Raw genomic sequence first — 14290 nt, forward strand, 5'->3', positions numbered from 1 at the left:
AAGGACTCTCTCATAAACTGAGAAGCTCGGGCATTTTCAAAAATTCCAATGAGATGGCACCATTTGCTAGAGCCTTCTCCCTTAATAAATCTCTATTCAGCTTCATTGATGTTGGCAGTGGCAAAGAGAGAGCTTGTTGACGGGTGCTCGCTTCCTCGAGAGGTAGTTCTAAAGTTTAGGAAGGCATTGAGGATGATGCTGCGATTTTGGATAGGCACGGGTAATTCTGAGAAAGCTGCAGAGTTGGCTCCGACCAAAGATGCCAGACTCGATGGAGTGGCTCTTTGGCTGTAAATCTGAGAGTTTTCGGAAGAAAAGGCGTCATTGGGGAAAGTCTCGATGGCGTACGAGGGAGGTCCGACAGGTACACCGAAACACTTAGACTGTTCTTGCCCAACATGCAATGCAAGCACGTCATCTTTGGAGGATGCCACGACAACGGATATCTGCCTACCCTCGATCCATACAAGCGCGATCAGAACACGGCCCCTCGCATCAGTCTGCTAGAAACTCTACCTATTCAACCTGGCTTCACTCAGCTCGGCTTTAAGGTTGTACAGTTCCCTACAGTCTTCAGATCGGACCCACTACCAGACAGGCCTACCATCCCGATTTTCGTGCCTTCTGCAACAGCTGGAGCCCAGCCTAGCTCTGTGTTATCTAGCCGAAGCAATTCACTCGCCACCAATGGTGTGGCGCCTACCCCGGCACAAGCAGCCGCAGCCAATTTGCCCAAGGCCGCCACCCCTGTCTCTAGTGACAGCTCTTCATGGGCAACAGTAGGCAAAGGCGCACCCAAGACAATCAACGTCGCAAGCAAAAAGGCAGCAAATCGAAAGTTCATCCTCCTCAATGCTTACGATGAACGCCTCGACTCTGTGTTGCCACGAGCCGATCCAGCAGCCACCAACCGCCTCTCTGAACGCGTGAAACACAAGAAAGTCTGCAACAACTACCACCTCAATGGCAAGTGTGAAGCCGGCAAGTACTGCGACTACGACCACGGCGAGCGCCTGAGTCCTGGCGAGCAGTTAGTTCTTAAGCAACGTGCTCGTACTCGAAGTTGTCCAGATCGTGGCGGCTGTCGGGACTTTGATTGCACCAATGGACATGTCTGTCCCTATGGCAAGGATTGTTACCACGATGGTTGTTGGTTCAGGATGTACACGATGTTGATATGGTGAGTTTTACAGTGCCTTTTGCTTATGCTTTTGAAAGTACTTCGACCACATGCTGATTATGTTTCACAGAAACCCGTATCCAAGTTGTTTGAGGATGGTGAGCAAGAATGGAACTTGAAGTAGATGCGATCGCGTACGGTTGTGGTAGACCTTTGAAATCGAAGTAGAAAGCATTTGCTCGACGTCTTGAAGTGACACTTTCGGTTGTCAACTTAAGTCTGAGCGATTCACTTGGCGATCCACTCAATCTGTCTCATCCCTTTGAGAAGAACGTCGTTGTCAGATATCAGTGAAGACACTTTTGGTCATGTGTCGTACAAATATACGTTCTCATTCGTTCTTGACCTTCAAGAGGTGATCTAAGCATAATAGTTGGTCCTAAGTCCTGGCGCATGGGAATCATTCGAATCGCTATCGCTCCTCTTTGGCTCGGCCTCAGCACGGACAGCCGCCTTTCTGTCTCTTCTACGCTTGGATTCGCCAACAAAGATGCTGATGATGTAGACAAGATATACGATACCAGCAACGACACCGTAAGCGATCTCGCCCTTGCGCGAGCTGCAGCGGGTTAGCGTCAGATACAATGCAAAGGATATGAAGACAAGTCTTACTTGTTTGCGAGATCAAGTCCAAGACCGCCGTTGATTATGCCGAGAGTGATGATGATGCGACCAAGCCAGATGTGAGCGTGCGACCAGAATGTGCGGCGCTTGTACTTCTTGAAGAGGCGATGATGCATATAACCAAGAACAGGCTGAAAGAAGATCAAGATGAAAAGCACAATACCGATGACTGGATGAGCTTGATCGAGCTGCTGAAGTTAGACCGGAATCAAGACTGCATATGCTCTCTTTGCGTTGACATACCCTGTGGATCTGTGTGGCAAGATAGATACCAATTCCGAATGCCGCGATGAAGAGGAGATACGCAACGACCTGAACGATGGCATGGAACCAGAGAAGCCCTGGGAAGCTGAACAACCGAATGCTAATAGCACCAAAAGGAAAGAAAATGACGAAGGCCAGCGATGCAAGAACACCATGAGCGATCATAGCGCGTTGAGCCTTCTCGAAATCACCGCCGAATGGGATCGAGAAGCCTGCAGAGCCTTGACCAAAGCCTGACCCGGACGACCCGTAGGAACCAGAGCCGTATCCTGATGAGCCAGAAGAGTCGGATCCAGAATTAGAGTCACCGCCTCCATTCCATCCCCAGGCATATGTGGAGCCTGACTTGAGAATCAGCACTGCAATTTGCCATGAAAAAGCCACAACACCAACCTAAGCTCAATGTGATAGCTGCAAGTGTTGATAGAAGTCCCATTCTGAAATCTATGCGAACATATGAATCCAAAGACTCAAAGATTGAAGAGGTGGGCAAGACTAGCTTATAAGTCTACAGCTAAGTCATACACTAAGAAAGGCTGTTGGATGTGAGGTAAGGCAAGCAGAACGAACACTCAGCCTCGCGGTTACGGAATCATACCAATCTTTGTATTCTGAGGTCCGAACGTGATCAGCGAAGTAGATGACTACGCCCAGTCTCAGATCAGGAGCCATAGCATGGGTACGCATGCACAATGGCGTAGGCTGTCTCCAGTACTGCGCCTTCGATGGAGTTTCGACTTATCTTTCCCTGTCCGAAGGCTGGTAGAAGACCGACGGATTTTCAAGGGTTGGTGGGGATCCGAAGACCGACACTGGATACTTGAACCCCGGCCACGCGTACAACATGACCTAAGAAGACCTCTGTCCCAGGACATATCCTTCGTGCTTCTTGGCAGAACCATTGACGTGGTCAGCAATAGTGACTATGTTGTGGACCATGAGAGCTGTTTTATCTCGGGTCATTGCTCGTTCGCCAGAACCATATCTGCCTTCGGGAAACTCTGACAGGAGTAGCACAGTCAAGCAACATGGCGACCCGGATCGGTTTTCGATCCTCTTTGGACCTTTTCCTGTACCACAGTGAAGACGGCCAAGATGTCATGAATTCATGGTCGCAGAAGCCGTGGTCTGCACACGTCGAAATAGAGTGTCGTTTCACCGTTGAGAGACCCACACGGCAGCCACCACACAAAATGCGGGGATCGGCGCAGTGTCACCTTGCACCTCTCCTGCAGGGTCAAGGGAGACGTCTTCTCTTTGATAAGTCATCAATTGGCCATCGTCATCTCTCATCAGCAACATGGTATCGACTCGCAATCACCCACAAGACTTCCCTGCGCAAGGGTCCACTGAATTGACTCCACAGACACCATTGAGAGGTAACTTGTCTTCAATGGCATTGCAAACTCCCGCTCAGAAAGGGGACAACGACCAGGGGTCCTGGTCTCATACACCGTCGCTTCTCACTTTAACTTGGCTTGCCATCTCGTTGCCGTTGGTCATCTGGGACACTGGCTATGTCTTCCTTCGTCCACACTCCATGCCTGGAGGCAAATACCAGAAGCCTCTGTGGGTGCCTTATGAGCTCTACGGTCAGGTTGATCACGTTTACGGCTGGCCTGCATACAACTCGGGCAACGGGTTCACCGCTGCTCAGTCTGCTGTGAATGTCATCGAGTGTGTAGGTTATTTCTACTATCTCTACCTGCTTTGTGTTCACGGCAGGACCGAGAAGAACGTCCAGGGCACTGGCGCTCCTGACCAGCAGAAGATCGGAAAACTCGCACAGAGTCGAACTGTGTACGGAAAAGCTGCTGCACAGGCCGCCGTTCTGCTGTACGGCGTTGCTCTCATGACGTTGAGCAAGACCGTGCTGTATTGTATGTGACGCCGAATCCAAAACGCATGTCAATTCTAACAGTGCTGGTAGTGCTCAACGAGGTATTTTCTGAATTTGCCCATATCGGCCACAATGACGCCTCGTCCATCTTCTTCCTCTGGGCTCTCCCCAATGGTGCCTGGATCGCCCTTCCAACATATCTCGTCTACGTTTCTGCCAAGGAAATCATGGAAGGCTTACAGGTTGCTGTGAGCAGCAGCAAGAAGACTCAGTAAACAACAACTCGATACTTCTAAACGCTCCAGACAAGCCACCCGCGGCAGCTGATGCGAATTGACATGGTATGCTCGAACCACAGATCGGATGTGTCGCTGTCTTTCGAGGTAGACGTTCGGTGTCAGAGTCACGCGCGCTAGGCTTTCGGGATATCAGACCCTGCCCATCCTGTCTGATCATCCGTGCTCCCGCAACTTACTATTTACCCTTGTATACTATGTTTCTTTGTGTCCTCCTGTCCCCAGCCAAGGACGGTGCCCCGCCTTCTCGCCTGGTGGAGTGGCACATTTGGCTGGCGCCGACACTCGACAATCCCCCGGTCGCGAGTTCAATTCTCCGACGGGCGGACACATTTACAACTGGAGCTGGGAAATAATAAGGAAACGCGGAGGCTGCCGGTTTCTTTCCACCTGGAGGGGGTGGTTTCTTTTGCTCCTTGGTCGGTCAGTATCCTTTTTGCTACAGTCAAATCGTGTTTTCTTCGGTTCGATTCTGCTGTGTAGACATGATGTTTCATGCTCGATTTTGCTGTTGCGGCGTGTCCTTCTACGCTCCGTAGTATGTACCTCGTGGTACCACCATCGCGTTCTCCTTTTGTCATCTTGTCGTGCTCTCCTGTTCTTCATATCTCCAATTTCTCATCATCTCCAGACGTTGCAATCAGGACGCGCATCGCCGTGCAATCCCCAGACCGATATTTTGTCATGCTTTGTCACCTTCACCACGGCCGAGCATCCAAACGGATCATGGCACCGACCAACTTCGCTCTCATCGACCACCTCTATTTGATACTCGCAAGCTTTTGCAACTTGAGTATGATTCATCTTTAAAGATCTATGAGATAAGACATTTTTGGACGCGGAGTGGTAGACTTTGGAGATGTATCTTGAGAGGGTATTCTTCACGCATGAGACTACAGTGGATGCGCTGAATATCGTTAGGTTCAATGCCACTCGATCCACTCCAGAAGCAACACCCAGATATCACGGCTGTTCTTCTCCATAAACATCATATGGCCGTTCCCATGCACGCCTGCGTTGCCTAGCTCCAGATGATCTGTCCGAGTGCAGCCAGCCTGTCGCAAGTATGAGACTGTACAGTGGTCGTAGACGGAATGATATGATGCTTCTGCCGTAACGACGAGGATCGGCTTGGAGGCGAGGTTGAAGAGTTGTCTGGGAGTTGGTGAGGTCGCTTGTAGAATACAGCCGTCGTGATTGTCAGAGGACGCCGGAACCAGCTCCTTGACAAGATCGATTGTCGGATCAGAGACAGGTGGCGAGTAGGAGAGTGGTATCTCGGTCAGGCCCCATGGACGGGCACTGGCATTGTTGAACACCGCACCTCTAAAAGGTGGACCGCCAGGCTCGAGCAGAATGATAGCTTCGGTCAGGTTCGGTCGAGCATCGGCAATCAATATCGCCATCGGACCAGCTTGACTGTGCGCGACGAGGATGGCAGGGCTACCGATCCGATCGAGAAGGGCAGCGCCTGCAGCTTGGACAGTTGCTTGCGAATAAGTATCGTTGTTGACAAGCTGGACGTTCGAGCTGTAAAACGCGTCAAAGATTGGATCACCCATCCGTCCAGTACCGGGCCATTGAGTGTGATTGACTGCTTGAGACCAGAGTTTGTAGTCTTGAGGTGCTGTGAATCGTTGTTCGATCATTTCGGCAGAGAATGTTGCGAGTCTCGGAGCCTCGGGGCCAGGTCTCCAAGCAGATCGACCACGAGATGTTTGCTCAACGAGATAGACCTCGAACCCTTGCATGATGAAAAGCGAGGCCCAGCCACGTCCGCCATCTGGCTTGTTTAAGAAGTTCTGCATACATGTGTCAGCATGCCGAAAGATGGCAAAGATGGAGTAAATCATACCGTTCCTGTCTGACCAGCGCCTGGTATGAAGACGAGCGGAGTCTGCTTCTTTGGTCCCCCAAGAGGAGTAAGTCTCTCCACATACATCTGATCTTGGAAGGCGTGCCCACCGAACCCATCTGGCACGTACTTGCCGCCGACATAGAAGTAATTGCGAACATATGGTGCTTCCGGATTCAGGTCTGACGAGTCTCTATACTCATATGTACAGGAGACTTGGGTCACACACAGTAAGGTGGAAATCAGTGTAAGAAGATAACGGAAAGAAAGCATTGTGCATCAACTCCAAAGCCGTATGAGGTGCGGAGTCAAAGACATTGAGAGAGAAAGCGGAATTGAGAAAACAAACTGAGGTCGACGCGCACTTATCTACACTTATGACAGCGGGGGAAGATCGTCTGATGCTGGGCCACTTCACCGGTCGCTACGTTGTGCTGAGGAAGGAACTTGGAGAGGGGTATATGCAGTGACGAGGATCATTTCTTGGCTGGGCACAACTCTTGTGATGCATTCTTTGTCTAGATGATTGATTTTCTTGCAAACACTGGCCATTGCGATAGAAACAACCTCAATCTTGTGTATAGAAGAACCTCGATCGCTAGAGGACTCTGCTGCGTTGATGACTACCTTGTTGACCCACGATTGTTCTCGGCGCAGACGCGGTGAACCCAAAAGAAAGTAGCTGGGACAACATACACGCCAATTCATTCAAGAGCTCTCCTCCTTCTTCTGGTCCCTCTCTCCAACCCACAGTCTCAATCCTGCATTATGGTTCTGGATGCTCGACTTGACTTCCTTGCCGATCGTCTCAGTAAGATGGTTCAAAGCAGGAACAACCTCAGTCAACAGACCCAGCATGAGGTCTTCTCTCTGCCTGTATGCCTCGACATTGGTCTCTGGAAACGGAGGGGACTGGAACTGCTCCTCAACTACGCGGGCCAGCTCGATGAACAACTGGTTGTGGAGCAAACGAAAACGCTCGAGAGAGGGTGTGTCGTGTTTGAAGAGGATAAGCGAAGACGTGTTGAGCGAAGCGGATAGCGGAATGTGGAAGTTGTGGTTGGCCAGCGTAGCAAAGGTCTGATGCTCGCTTGTGCTGAGCGAGACACTGGCTGGAAGTTCTGTGATGTGGCTTGGATCGGTCGATTTCACCTCGGATGCGTCTCTCATTGCTGTCTGGGGGACGATCTCTGTGGTGTTTGCAGTAATGAGTTGCGCGGCGGCTTCGACAGGCTCGGAACTGGTTGACTCGAGAGCAGGTGGATTCAAAGCGATGCGGATGGCAGAAGGCGGGCAGCTCTTAGTAGACCACTCCTCCGATACAGTAGGAGGGGTCAAGAGAGTCGAGCTGGTGCTAGAGTCTTGCACGCTTGCTCTGCGCTGAACACTAGTCGGAGATGGTACGTCTGAGATCGTCTTTTCTTCTGCGCATCGATCGGATTGCTCTAGATTTCTTCTGCCGACTTGGACTTGTCGTCTTTCTCGGACCCAGGTCCTTCTCTTGCTGTTCATCTTTGGGGTCTTGTTGGTAGCTTGTTGGATCTCGGACATGTCAGGCGGATGGTTGAACGTTTGTTTATGGATTGTGGAGTTCAATGCTCTTGTAAAGTGTAGTGTTGTTGGATTTAAGGTGAAACGCGTTGGCTCGGAAAGTCTGGATGGCAAAAGACCAGTCTGCTCTCACTAGACGAACATTCACTACTGAAGAGAAATGCACGTGCATACGTAAGACAATCTGGCATGCGTTTATGTCTTTCTTCTGCGATCATAATCACTTACTGGTCCTGATATGACACAAACCATCATCAGGACAGACTTTGCCAAATGGAAAGTTCATACAATGCGCTTTGTCTGCTTTGCTTCAATGGCTCGAGCCGTTGCTTATCCAGCGTGTGCTTTCGTAGCCGCGCAAACCCATCATTGAACAAGGAGAGAGACAACCACTCGTCATCGACAATACTTCGAGATGTTGTACCTCATCGTGTTTTGTGTTTGCCTCTCTCGCTAGAGCTTTGTCACATTTGTTTGTCTAGTTCGCCTCGATCTTCATCATCCGTCCTGTGTACGGCTCATTGAAGATCAAGCTCAGGATAGTGTCGGAAGACTCCCATGGAATAAGGCTGTCTTCTCTTGCTGTCCAGGTACTTCTTCAACCAAGGTTCATCCTTCAAGCTTGGGTAGAAGTGATCGAATAGCAATGGTGACTCTGAGCTTCTGTGTCTCATTTCGTTTGGGAAGGCAAACTTGAGACCATCGATGACTTGCCATAGCGCAAGGTCCGCATATGTCAAAGACTCGCCCACAAGATGTTTGCCTTTCCCAGTCGATTTGTTGTGCTTAAGTACACGTTCGAAATAGCTGAAGAACTTGGGAAGACGGTTCTCGCGGAAGTCAGTAGCTTTTTTTAGTGCTTCGTCCTTTTGCTCTGCAAATTCATGTTAGTTGATGTCAAACAACAGACGTTTGATGTCTCTACCTTCATAGTACTTCATGACAGCAACAGGATGATGTGTATCGTGCGTCTCGTTGTTGAGATCAAGTGCAGTCAGTGCAAGCTGGTTGACATAGTACTTCTCCGGTTCGTCTGAACCAGCGAGCTTAAGAGGACCACCAAGATACAAGAGGATGTTGGGAGTCTGATGGATCAGAAGTGCCTTTCCGTTCTTGCCAGCACCGTGAATTCGCAAGGCAGGTGGTGCAAATGCAGGAGGGTTGCCGTCATCATCTCCGGTGCTCTCGGGACTCGTGATGGCTTGTACCAGACCATAACCATTGGGACCGGACTCGTCTGGTGGGTTATCCCTAGCAACATCGGCATATTTGACACCTGCGGCTTCGAACATCAAACGAATGAACTCGCCTCTGCCAGGAATTCCTGGGTGGTAGAGCAGCTCGTATTGAGGTTCGGCCATGATGTGTATTGTCGAGAGAAGAGATCGAATGCTGTGAGGTGGAAAGTAATGCGTGTACGTATGAGGTGATCGAGGCAAAGAGCGAGCAACACTTCTACAGGTTGACAGAATGGTTGTCATGGAACAAATGAGGAAGGAATTACACAGCAGTGACCGCTCCACGGTTGACAGGAGCTTCCCCACACTGCATGACGTTGAGTGCGAAGCTCGTCTCCACTCGGGTATTGATTTCATAAGGGTATCATAAATTAATCTACAGTGCAGACATCCGAGGATATGGCTTGAACATCAGTCCAACACACTCAGGATCAATTCGGGCACCGCTACACCAGCGGCTCTCATCCTGTTTACACATCTCTTGGCCTTGGAGCGCTCCATAGCAGCACGTTCCTTGTTCTCATCGCTGTCGTCTTCAGATTCGGCTGTAGCAGCAGTGTAGAGATCTGCGAGCCAGAGAGCCACTGACCCTCGGAGCTGTAAGAGTGGAGGGTAGGTATCAAAGGGAGGAGATAACATCAGCTCATCCATACGAGCTGCAAGATTCGCTGCAGAGTTTAGTTCGGAGCGTTTGACGGCAGAGACGTCCTCTGACTCCTGGTCTTGGTTTGATGCCAGCTCAGAATCAGAATGATCCATGTCTGGTGAAGATTTACGAACGTTCTTGAGAGCCTGGTTGCATTTTTGCTGAATCTCGTAGATGCAAAGTCCAAACATTGCAGGATAGAAAGTTAGCGATGATATGGCATTCGGATTTGTCTTTTGAAAGGGAAATTGCAGGATTAAGCGTTCATAATAATCTTTTGCGGCGTCGAAGCCTTGGTCACTGATCATTGCCGAGTTGTCAAGCGACTCCTGAGAATTGGATTCGGGCGAGGATCTTCGCATCAGAATCTCAGCGCCAATACCCCATCGACCATGTGTGCGCACATCCAATGGTCTACCATGGATATTTGTACGTAAGATCATGCCCCATGCTCTGCCTGCACGCACAAAGTCATGCTTCAAGAGGCTCGTGTGCAAGACGGTGGTAAGTACGCCTAGGTGATGACGGCGCAGTGATTGTGTACTATCTTGTTCGCCGGGAGGTGGGACGTACAGGGGAGGCTTGAGAGCTGCGAGGTCCTTTTGGAGGTTGTTGGATAATGGCTGGCGAGTTCTCTGTTTGGCAGCAGGGGCATGGGGGAATGAGGATCCAGGCAGCGGTGTGTCTTCAGACCATCCGGCAACACGGTAGGGGTCATTAATATCGTGAGATGAAACCGAAGGCTGGACGGAATTGACGTGCAAATCGTCGTCGTCGCTTTCATCGTCGTCGTTGAAATCCTGGTGTCTTTTCCTTTTCCTCGGAGGAGCGTATTGCTTGCTACGAAAAGACTGTTGGGGTTCATGCAAAGAATAAACCGGAGTAAAATGATGAGCTGTTGGCGGCATGATGGGTGGGAAGGTTGTGCAGAAGGAAAGTGTAAGGATAGATGGAGGGGTATCACTGTTTGTACAGTGTGACGTGTCTCAGGATGAGACGCGTGGTTATACGGTATGGCGTGGTTTTGCTCAGGCAGAGGGTCAGGGCAGGGCTGAAGCTTAGTTTTTTCAAGGAGATCTGCGAGTGCGGGAAGCTGCTTCTAAGGACGAGCCTGTTTGGCAAGAGCGCGGGAACTGGCGCGGGAGCTGGTGCTGGACTGCAGCTGGTCGAGGAGTCGATATGTACGTTGGCAGGACAGGGGCCGCGCGGGCTATCAAGCAGTTATGTATCGATAGGGCAGCAGCAGCAGCAGCAGCAGCAGGAATTGAAACGGGCAAGACAATGTGTCGACAATAGATTAGCTTCCGGCGCGAGTCATCCGGGGCAGTGCCAAGCGCAGGGCATGTCGCATGTCGCATCTCCCATGTTGCGCTGCTGGAGGGAGCGGTAGCGGGAGCGGGAGCGTAGCAGTAGCAGCGTTTCGGTGTACAAGTCGTCAGCCTGTCGACACGCTGCTCCGTCCACACCCCCGACCGACCTTTGCCTTGTTCTCCTTCGTCAACACCCTCGCCCTTATTGCTCCCGTTCATACCGTATCTTGTCTATCCTCAGCGCCCTCGCTCCATCCGCGGGCCCCTCTCGGCTGCTGATTCATCCTTTTGCCGTCTCCCCATCCCGCCATGGGTCAGGCTGCGTCCTCAGCGACGCCCTCGCTGCCCACGAGGCCTATCGATGCCCAACCTTCTCGCCGCGAGTCCTTTTGGCGCCGCTCGCTGACTCCCTCTGCCGTCCTCGCCCCCGACAGCCACCACACCAACGATCATGGCTCCCGTCCACATTCTTCGTCCCGCCGACCTTCGCCCAGTCCGCACCCACGCCCGCGTCCGCGAGCCGCTCGCTCCTCGTCTATTCATAGGCTCTCCCAGATGCTTCGCTCGTCCAATTCCAGTCCCGATCGTGCACAAGACGTAGGCCTCCATCGTCCTTCGCGCTTGCAGCGTGCTCGCACTTCGCTCCACAATTTTGGCTCCCGCCATTCTCCTTTCTCACGCCCTGCGCAAATCTCTCGCTCACGGACTGACGACTTTGGCTATGCCTATCCACATGTTGAGCTCAGTTTTGACAACTTTGAGCTCAACCTCGACCTTGCTACTTCGGATCCCGAGCCACGCAGCCCTTCATCGCCTTCCAGCTTCCGTATCCCAACCTCTCTCTCCGAGCGTCTGTCTGCCCTTCGCTCTGACAGATCATCACGGAGTCCTCTTACCCCGAGGCTCATGCCTGTGGATTTGCCTGAATCTCGACCGACCCTGGAATCCGAGCCATCCCAAGCTTGGACATCTGCTGCAGCATCGCAAGATTCACCGGTACTGGGCGCCACAGCTGCGAGCCCAAGAACAGAAGGAGAAGGACAAGTCAGATCTGGGGAGGATAACACAGCTTTGATATCTCGCATCTTGTCAGTTGCCGCTGCCACCACAGCTGCCACACTGCTTGACGGTGATCAGGAAGCAATCGCCGAGGCTCATAGCGTGAGCGGCGATGGTACCTTCAGCAACTTTCTCCAGTCGTTGGAGAGTGGTCGTTTGGCATCGGCTCTCAGACAAGGGGGCCAAACTTCGGCTAATGCACCGCTCAACTTCTTTAGGATGTTTCGTTTCGGTTCGGCCAGAGATGCTTCACACGATGCAAACGACTCGTCATCTGCTCAGTCCGCTGGCCCCGATGGACGCATGGTTCCAGTCATCATCGTAGGTATTCGCTCAGTGAACCAAACGAATGCGAATGGGGCTCAAGATACCGCCATGCCGCCTTTCCTGGATGCCCTATCTGCTCTACCAAGACCACCGTTCAATGGAGAAAGCGACAGTATCGATCATATTCTAGATCCATCGCCGACGCACCGTTTCAGTCATCGTCGGCGAGCTTCCATGGGAGGTCTCTCCAATTTCCCTGCTGCATACGACTCCCAACGTCACTCGTCGATCCCTGGTCGCGCACGCTCGCGCTCCATAAACACCTCTCGGCCACCACTGAGTCCTACGCTGTCACGCGTGAGTTCGGCCAATTCTGCTATCCCGCCTCAACGCCCTCCTTCTAGCCGTTCAAACTCAAATTACTCCGACCGCCGTGAGAGCATCATCCGGACCACTACTACAACCACAACCCTCGAAACCACGGCAGAGAATGCTCCATTACGACCTCGCCCGCATCGACCACGTCGACTTAGCGAGTCCGATTATGGCCACCGTGGTTATTCTTCTCGACGTAATGGTTTTGTTGAACCTGATAACGCGCCTGGCGAGAATACCCGTAGTTGGATCATCTATGTCCTTGGTGGCAGTTATCCCGAAAACCACCCCATCATCACGACTCCGAGTCTTTATACCGATTCGCCCACCTACGAAGACATGATGCTGTTGTCGGCCCTCTTGGGTCCCGCCAAGCCTCCTGTAGCTAGCGAGCAAGATGTTGCTGATGCTCCGGGCATTTTCAAAATTCAGAGTATTGAGAGTTCACTCGTTGCCGTTGCACTCGAAGGCGAGGACAGGATTGCTCTGACCTCTGAGCAGCGCTGTCTTGTCTGTCTCTGTGACTTTGAGCACGACGAGGACGCGAGACGCCTCGTCAAATGCAACCATCTGTTCCACAAGGAGTGTATAGATCAGGTACGTTGATATGAGCATCGTGAGTTAGGATATTCTGCTAATTAGTGTTTGACAGTGGCTTACTAAGGGTCGAAACTCTTGCCCACTATGTAGAGGGCAAGGCGTCGATGAAAAGGAGAAGCCCTCTACCGAAGACACTTCAATTCCCACCACGGTGGAGCCTTCCACTCTGGACACCCCCATCACCGCCTGATGAGCAGTCACTCGACCGTCATCTTTGGCAATCGGCGTCGTGTCTTCTCAACCACCAAAACGCCGGCATGTTCATGTTTCGACGGTCACATATCATTCACCCGCCACTCCCACCATCACTTACGAATCGTCTACGAGTTTCCTTTCTTCTTTTAATGTCCATCTGCATATCCATCGGCGTCTGAGCGTTGCATATTTCTTCTTTGCTTGAGTTGGCGCTTTCTTTCGTTGCTCATCATAGCCAGCGTAATCGAGGGCAGATTCTATCGTTACATCTCGATTCTTTTCTCGGATTCTATACCGTTGCCAACGCTGGAACATAAGGTGGTTAGGAAGGCAATTGTGAATAGCAAGTCTTTGAAATGCGGTCCGAGTTCAAGAGATTTGGGGCATCTAGTTTTACAATCGTCCACGTTCAGTAATCACCCTGTGCCGTCGCGACCCAAGTCTGGATTCAACATGACCTTCAGGGCTGTTGGTTGTTTGTTGACGGCGAGCAGCTACACCCCATGACTGATCTCTTCTGCATCGTCTAGGTGGCCTAGCCATGATTCGAACACGACTGGTCATACATACCGCTGACACGCCTTGCAGCATCATAATTGTTAACCTTGTTTTCTGACTGCATGAGAAAAGCGTGTGTTTATGCAGGAGCAATGGAGACCGCTCACTTGATTAGCTCTAGGCAAATTACCCTTACCATGCACCGTCGTACACATGGTTTCCTGCTGCTTTTGTTGACAGTGGCCAAGCACCCACGAAACCACATCATCTCCGGGCACTGTATTCATCGCGGCTCATTGGCGTGTTGTCAACCTGTATCGCCACAATGTAGCCATGAAACACGAGCTGGGAGGGGGTATGCTCGTTCAACGCGGCGCCGTGCCTATGTCACAACTATTCCTCCTTGACGTCGACGCACATGGTAGATCGGGATATTCCATGAATGCATATCCTTGATCCGCCCAAGACCGACGCGCAAGGCACATTTTCTCC

At 51.5% G+C, this 14290-nt stretch overlaps 8 protein-coding genes across 8 annotated transcripts; 3 read left to right on the top strand and 5 right to left on the bottom strand.

Annotated features, from left to right (window-relative positions):
- Positions 1-398: 398 nt before the first annotated feature.
- Positions 399-1304, top strand: M436DRAFT_63018 (uncharacterized protein; the record flags this gene model as incomplete). Its single annotated transcript, XM_013572639.1, has 3 exons — positions 399-1112; positions 1160-1180; positions 1251-1304. The coding sequence occupies 3 exons, from the start codon at positions 399-401 to the stop codon at positions 1302-1304; spliced, it is 789 nt and encodes a 262-aa protein (XP_013428093.1).
- A 236-nt stretch (positions 1305-1540) lies between these two features.
- On the bottom strand, positions 1541-2233 carry M436DRAFT_45476 (uncharacterized protein; the record flags this gene model as incomplete). The annotated part of the gene is made up of 3 exons (XM_013572588.1): positions 1541-1739; positions 1793-1992; positions 2048-2233. 3 exons carry the CDS (start codon positions 2231-2233, stop codon positions 1541-1543), a joined length of 585 nt encoding a protein of 194 aa, XP_013428042.1.
- A 1135-nt stretch (positions 2234-3368) lies between these two features.
- On the top strand, positions 3369-4183 carry M436DRAFT_63020 (uncharacterized protein; the record flags this gene model as incomplete). The annotated part of the gene is made up of 2 exons (XM_013572640.1): positions 3369-3948; positions 3999-4183. 2 exons carry the CDS (start codon positions 3369-3371, stop codon positions 4181-4183), a joined length of 765 nt encoding a protein of 254 aa, XP_013428094.1.
- Positions 4184-5127: 944 nt separating this feature from the next.
- Positions 5128-6332, bottom strand: M436DRAFT_63021 (alpha/beta-hydrolase; the record flags this gene model as incomplete). The annotated part of the gene is made up of 3 exons (XM_013572641.1): positions 5128-6006; positions 6060-6252; positions 6289-6332. The coding sequence occupies 3 exons, from the start codon at positions 6330-6332 to the stop codon at positions 5128-5130; spliced, it is 1116 nt and encodes a 371-aa protein (XP_013428095.1).
- Positions 6333-6767: 435 nt separating this feature from the next.
- On the bottom strand, positions 6768-7610 carry M436DRAFT_63022 (uncharacterized protein; the record flags this gene model as incomplete). The annotated part of the gene is made up of 1 exon (XM_013572642.1): positions 6768-7610. The coding sequence occupies one exon, from the start codon at positions 7608-7610 to the stop codon at positions 6768-6770; it is 843 nt and encodes a 280-aa protein (XP_013428096.1).
- A 518-nt stretch (positions 7611-8128) lies between these two features.
- On the bottom strand, positions 8129-8971 carry M436DRAFT_45535 (glutathione S-transferase; the record flags this gene model as incomplete). Its single annotated transcript, XM_013572599.1, has 2 exons — positions 8129-8484; positions 8536-8971. The coding sequence occupies 2 exons, from the start codon at positions 8969-8971 to the stop codon at positions 8129-8131; spliced, it is 792 nt and encodes a 263-aa protein (XP_013428053.1).
- A 288-nt stretch (positions 8972-9259) lies between these two features.
- Positions 9260-10402, bottom strand: M436DRAFT_45223 (uncharacterized protein; the record flags this gene model as incomplete). The annotated part of the gene is made up of 1 exon (XM_013572535.1): positions 9260-10402. One exon carries the CDS (start codon positions 10400-10402, stop codon positions 9260-9262), a length of 1143 nt encoding a protein of 380 aa, XP_013427989.1.
- Positions 10403-11845: 1443 nt separating this feature from the next.
- M436DRAFT_17540 (uncharacterized protein) lies at positions 11846-13253 on the top strand (the record flags this gene model as incomplete). The annotated part of the gene is made up of 2 exons (XM_013572392.1): positions 11846-13102; positions 13158-13253. Coding segments are annotated over 2 exons (1353 nt in total), but the record flags the coding sequence as incomplete, so codon positions are not given.
- Between the last annotated feature and the right edge of the window lie 1037 nt (positions 13254-14290).

This window comes from Aureobasidium namibiae (assembly GCF_000721765.1).
Source record: "Aureobasidium namibiae CBS 147.97 unplaced genomic scaffold scaffold_7, whole genome shotgun sequence".
Classification (NCBI taxonomy): Eukaryota; Fungi; Ascomycota; class Dothideomycetes; order Dothideales; family Saccotheciaceae; genus Aureobasidium; species Aureobasidium namibiae.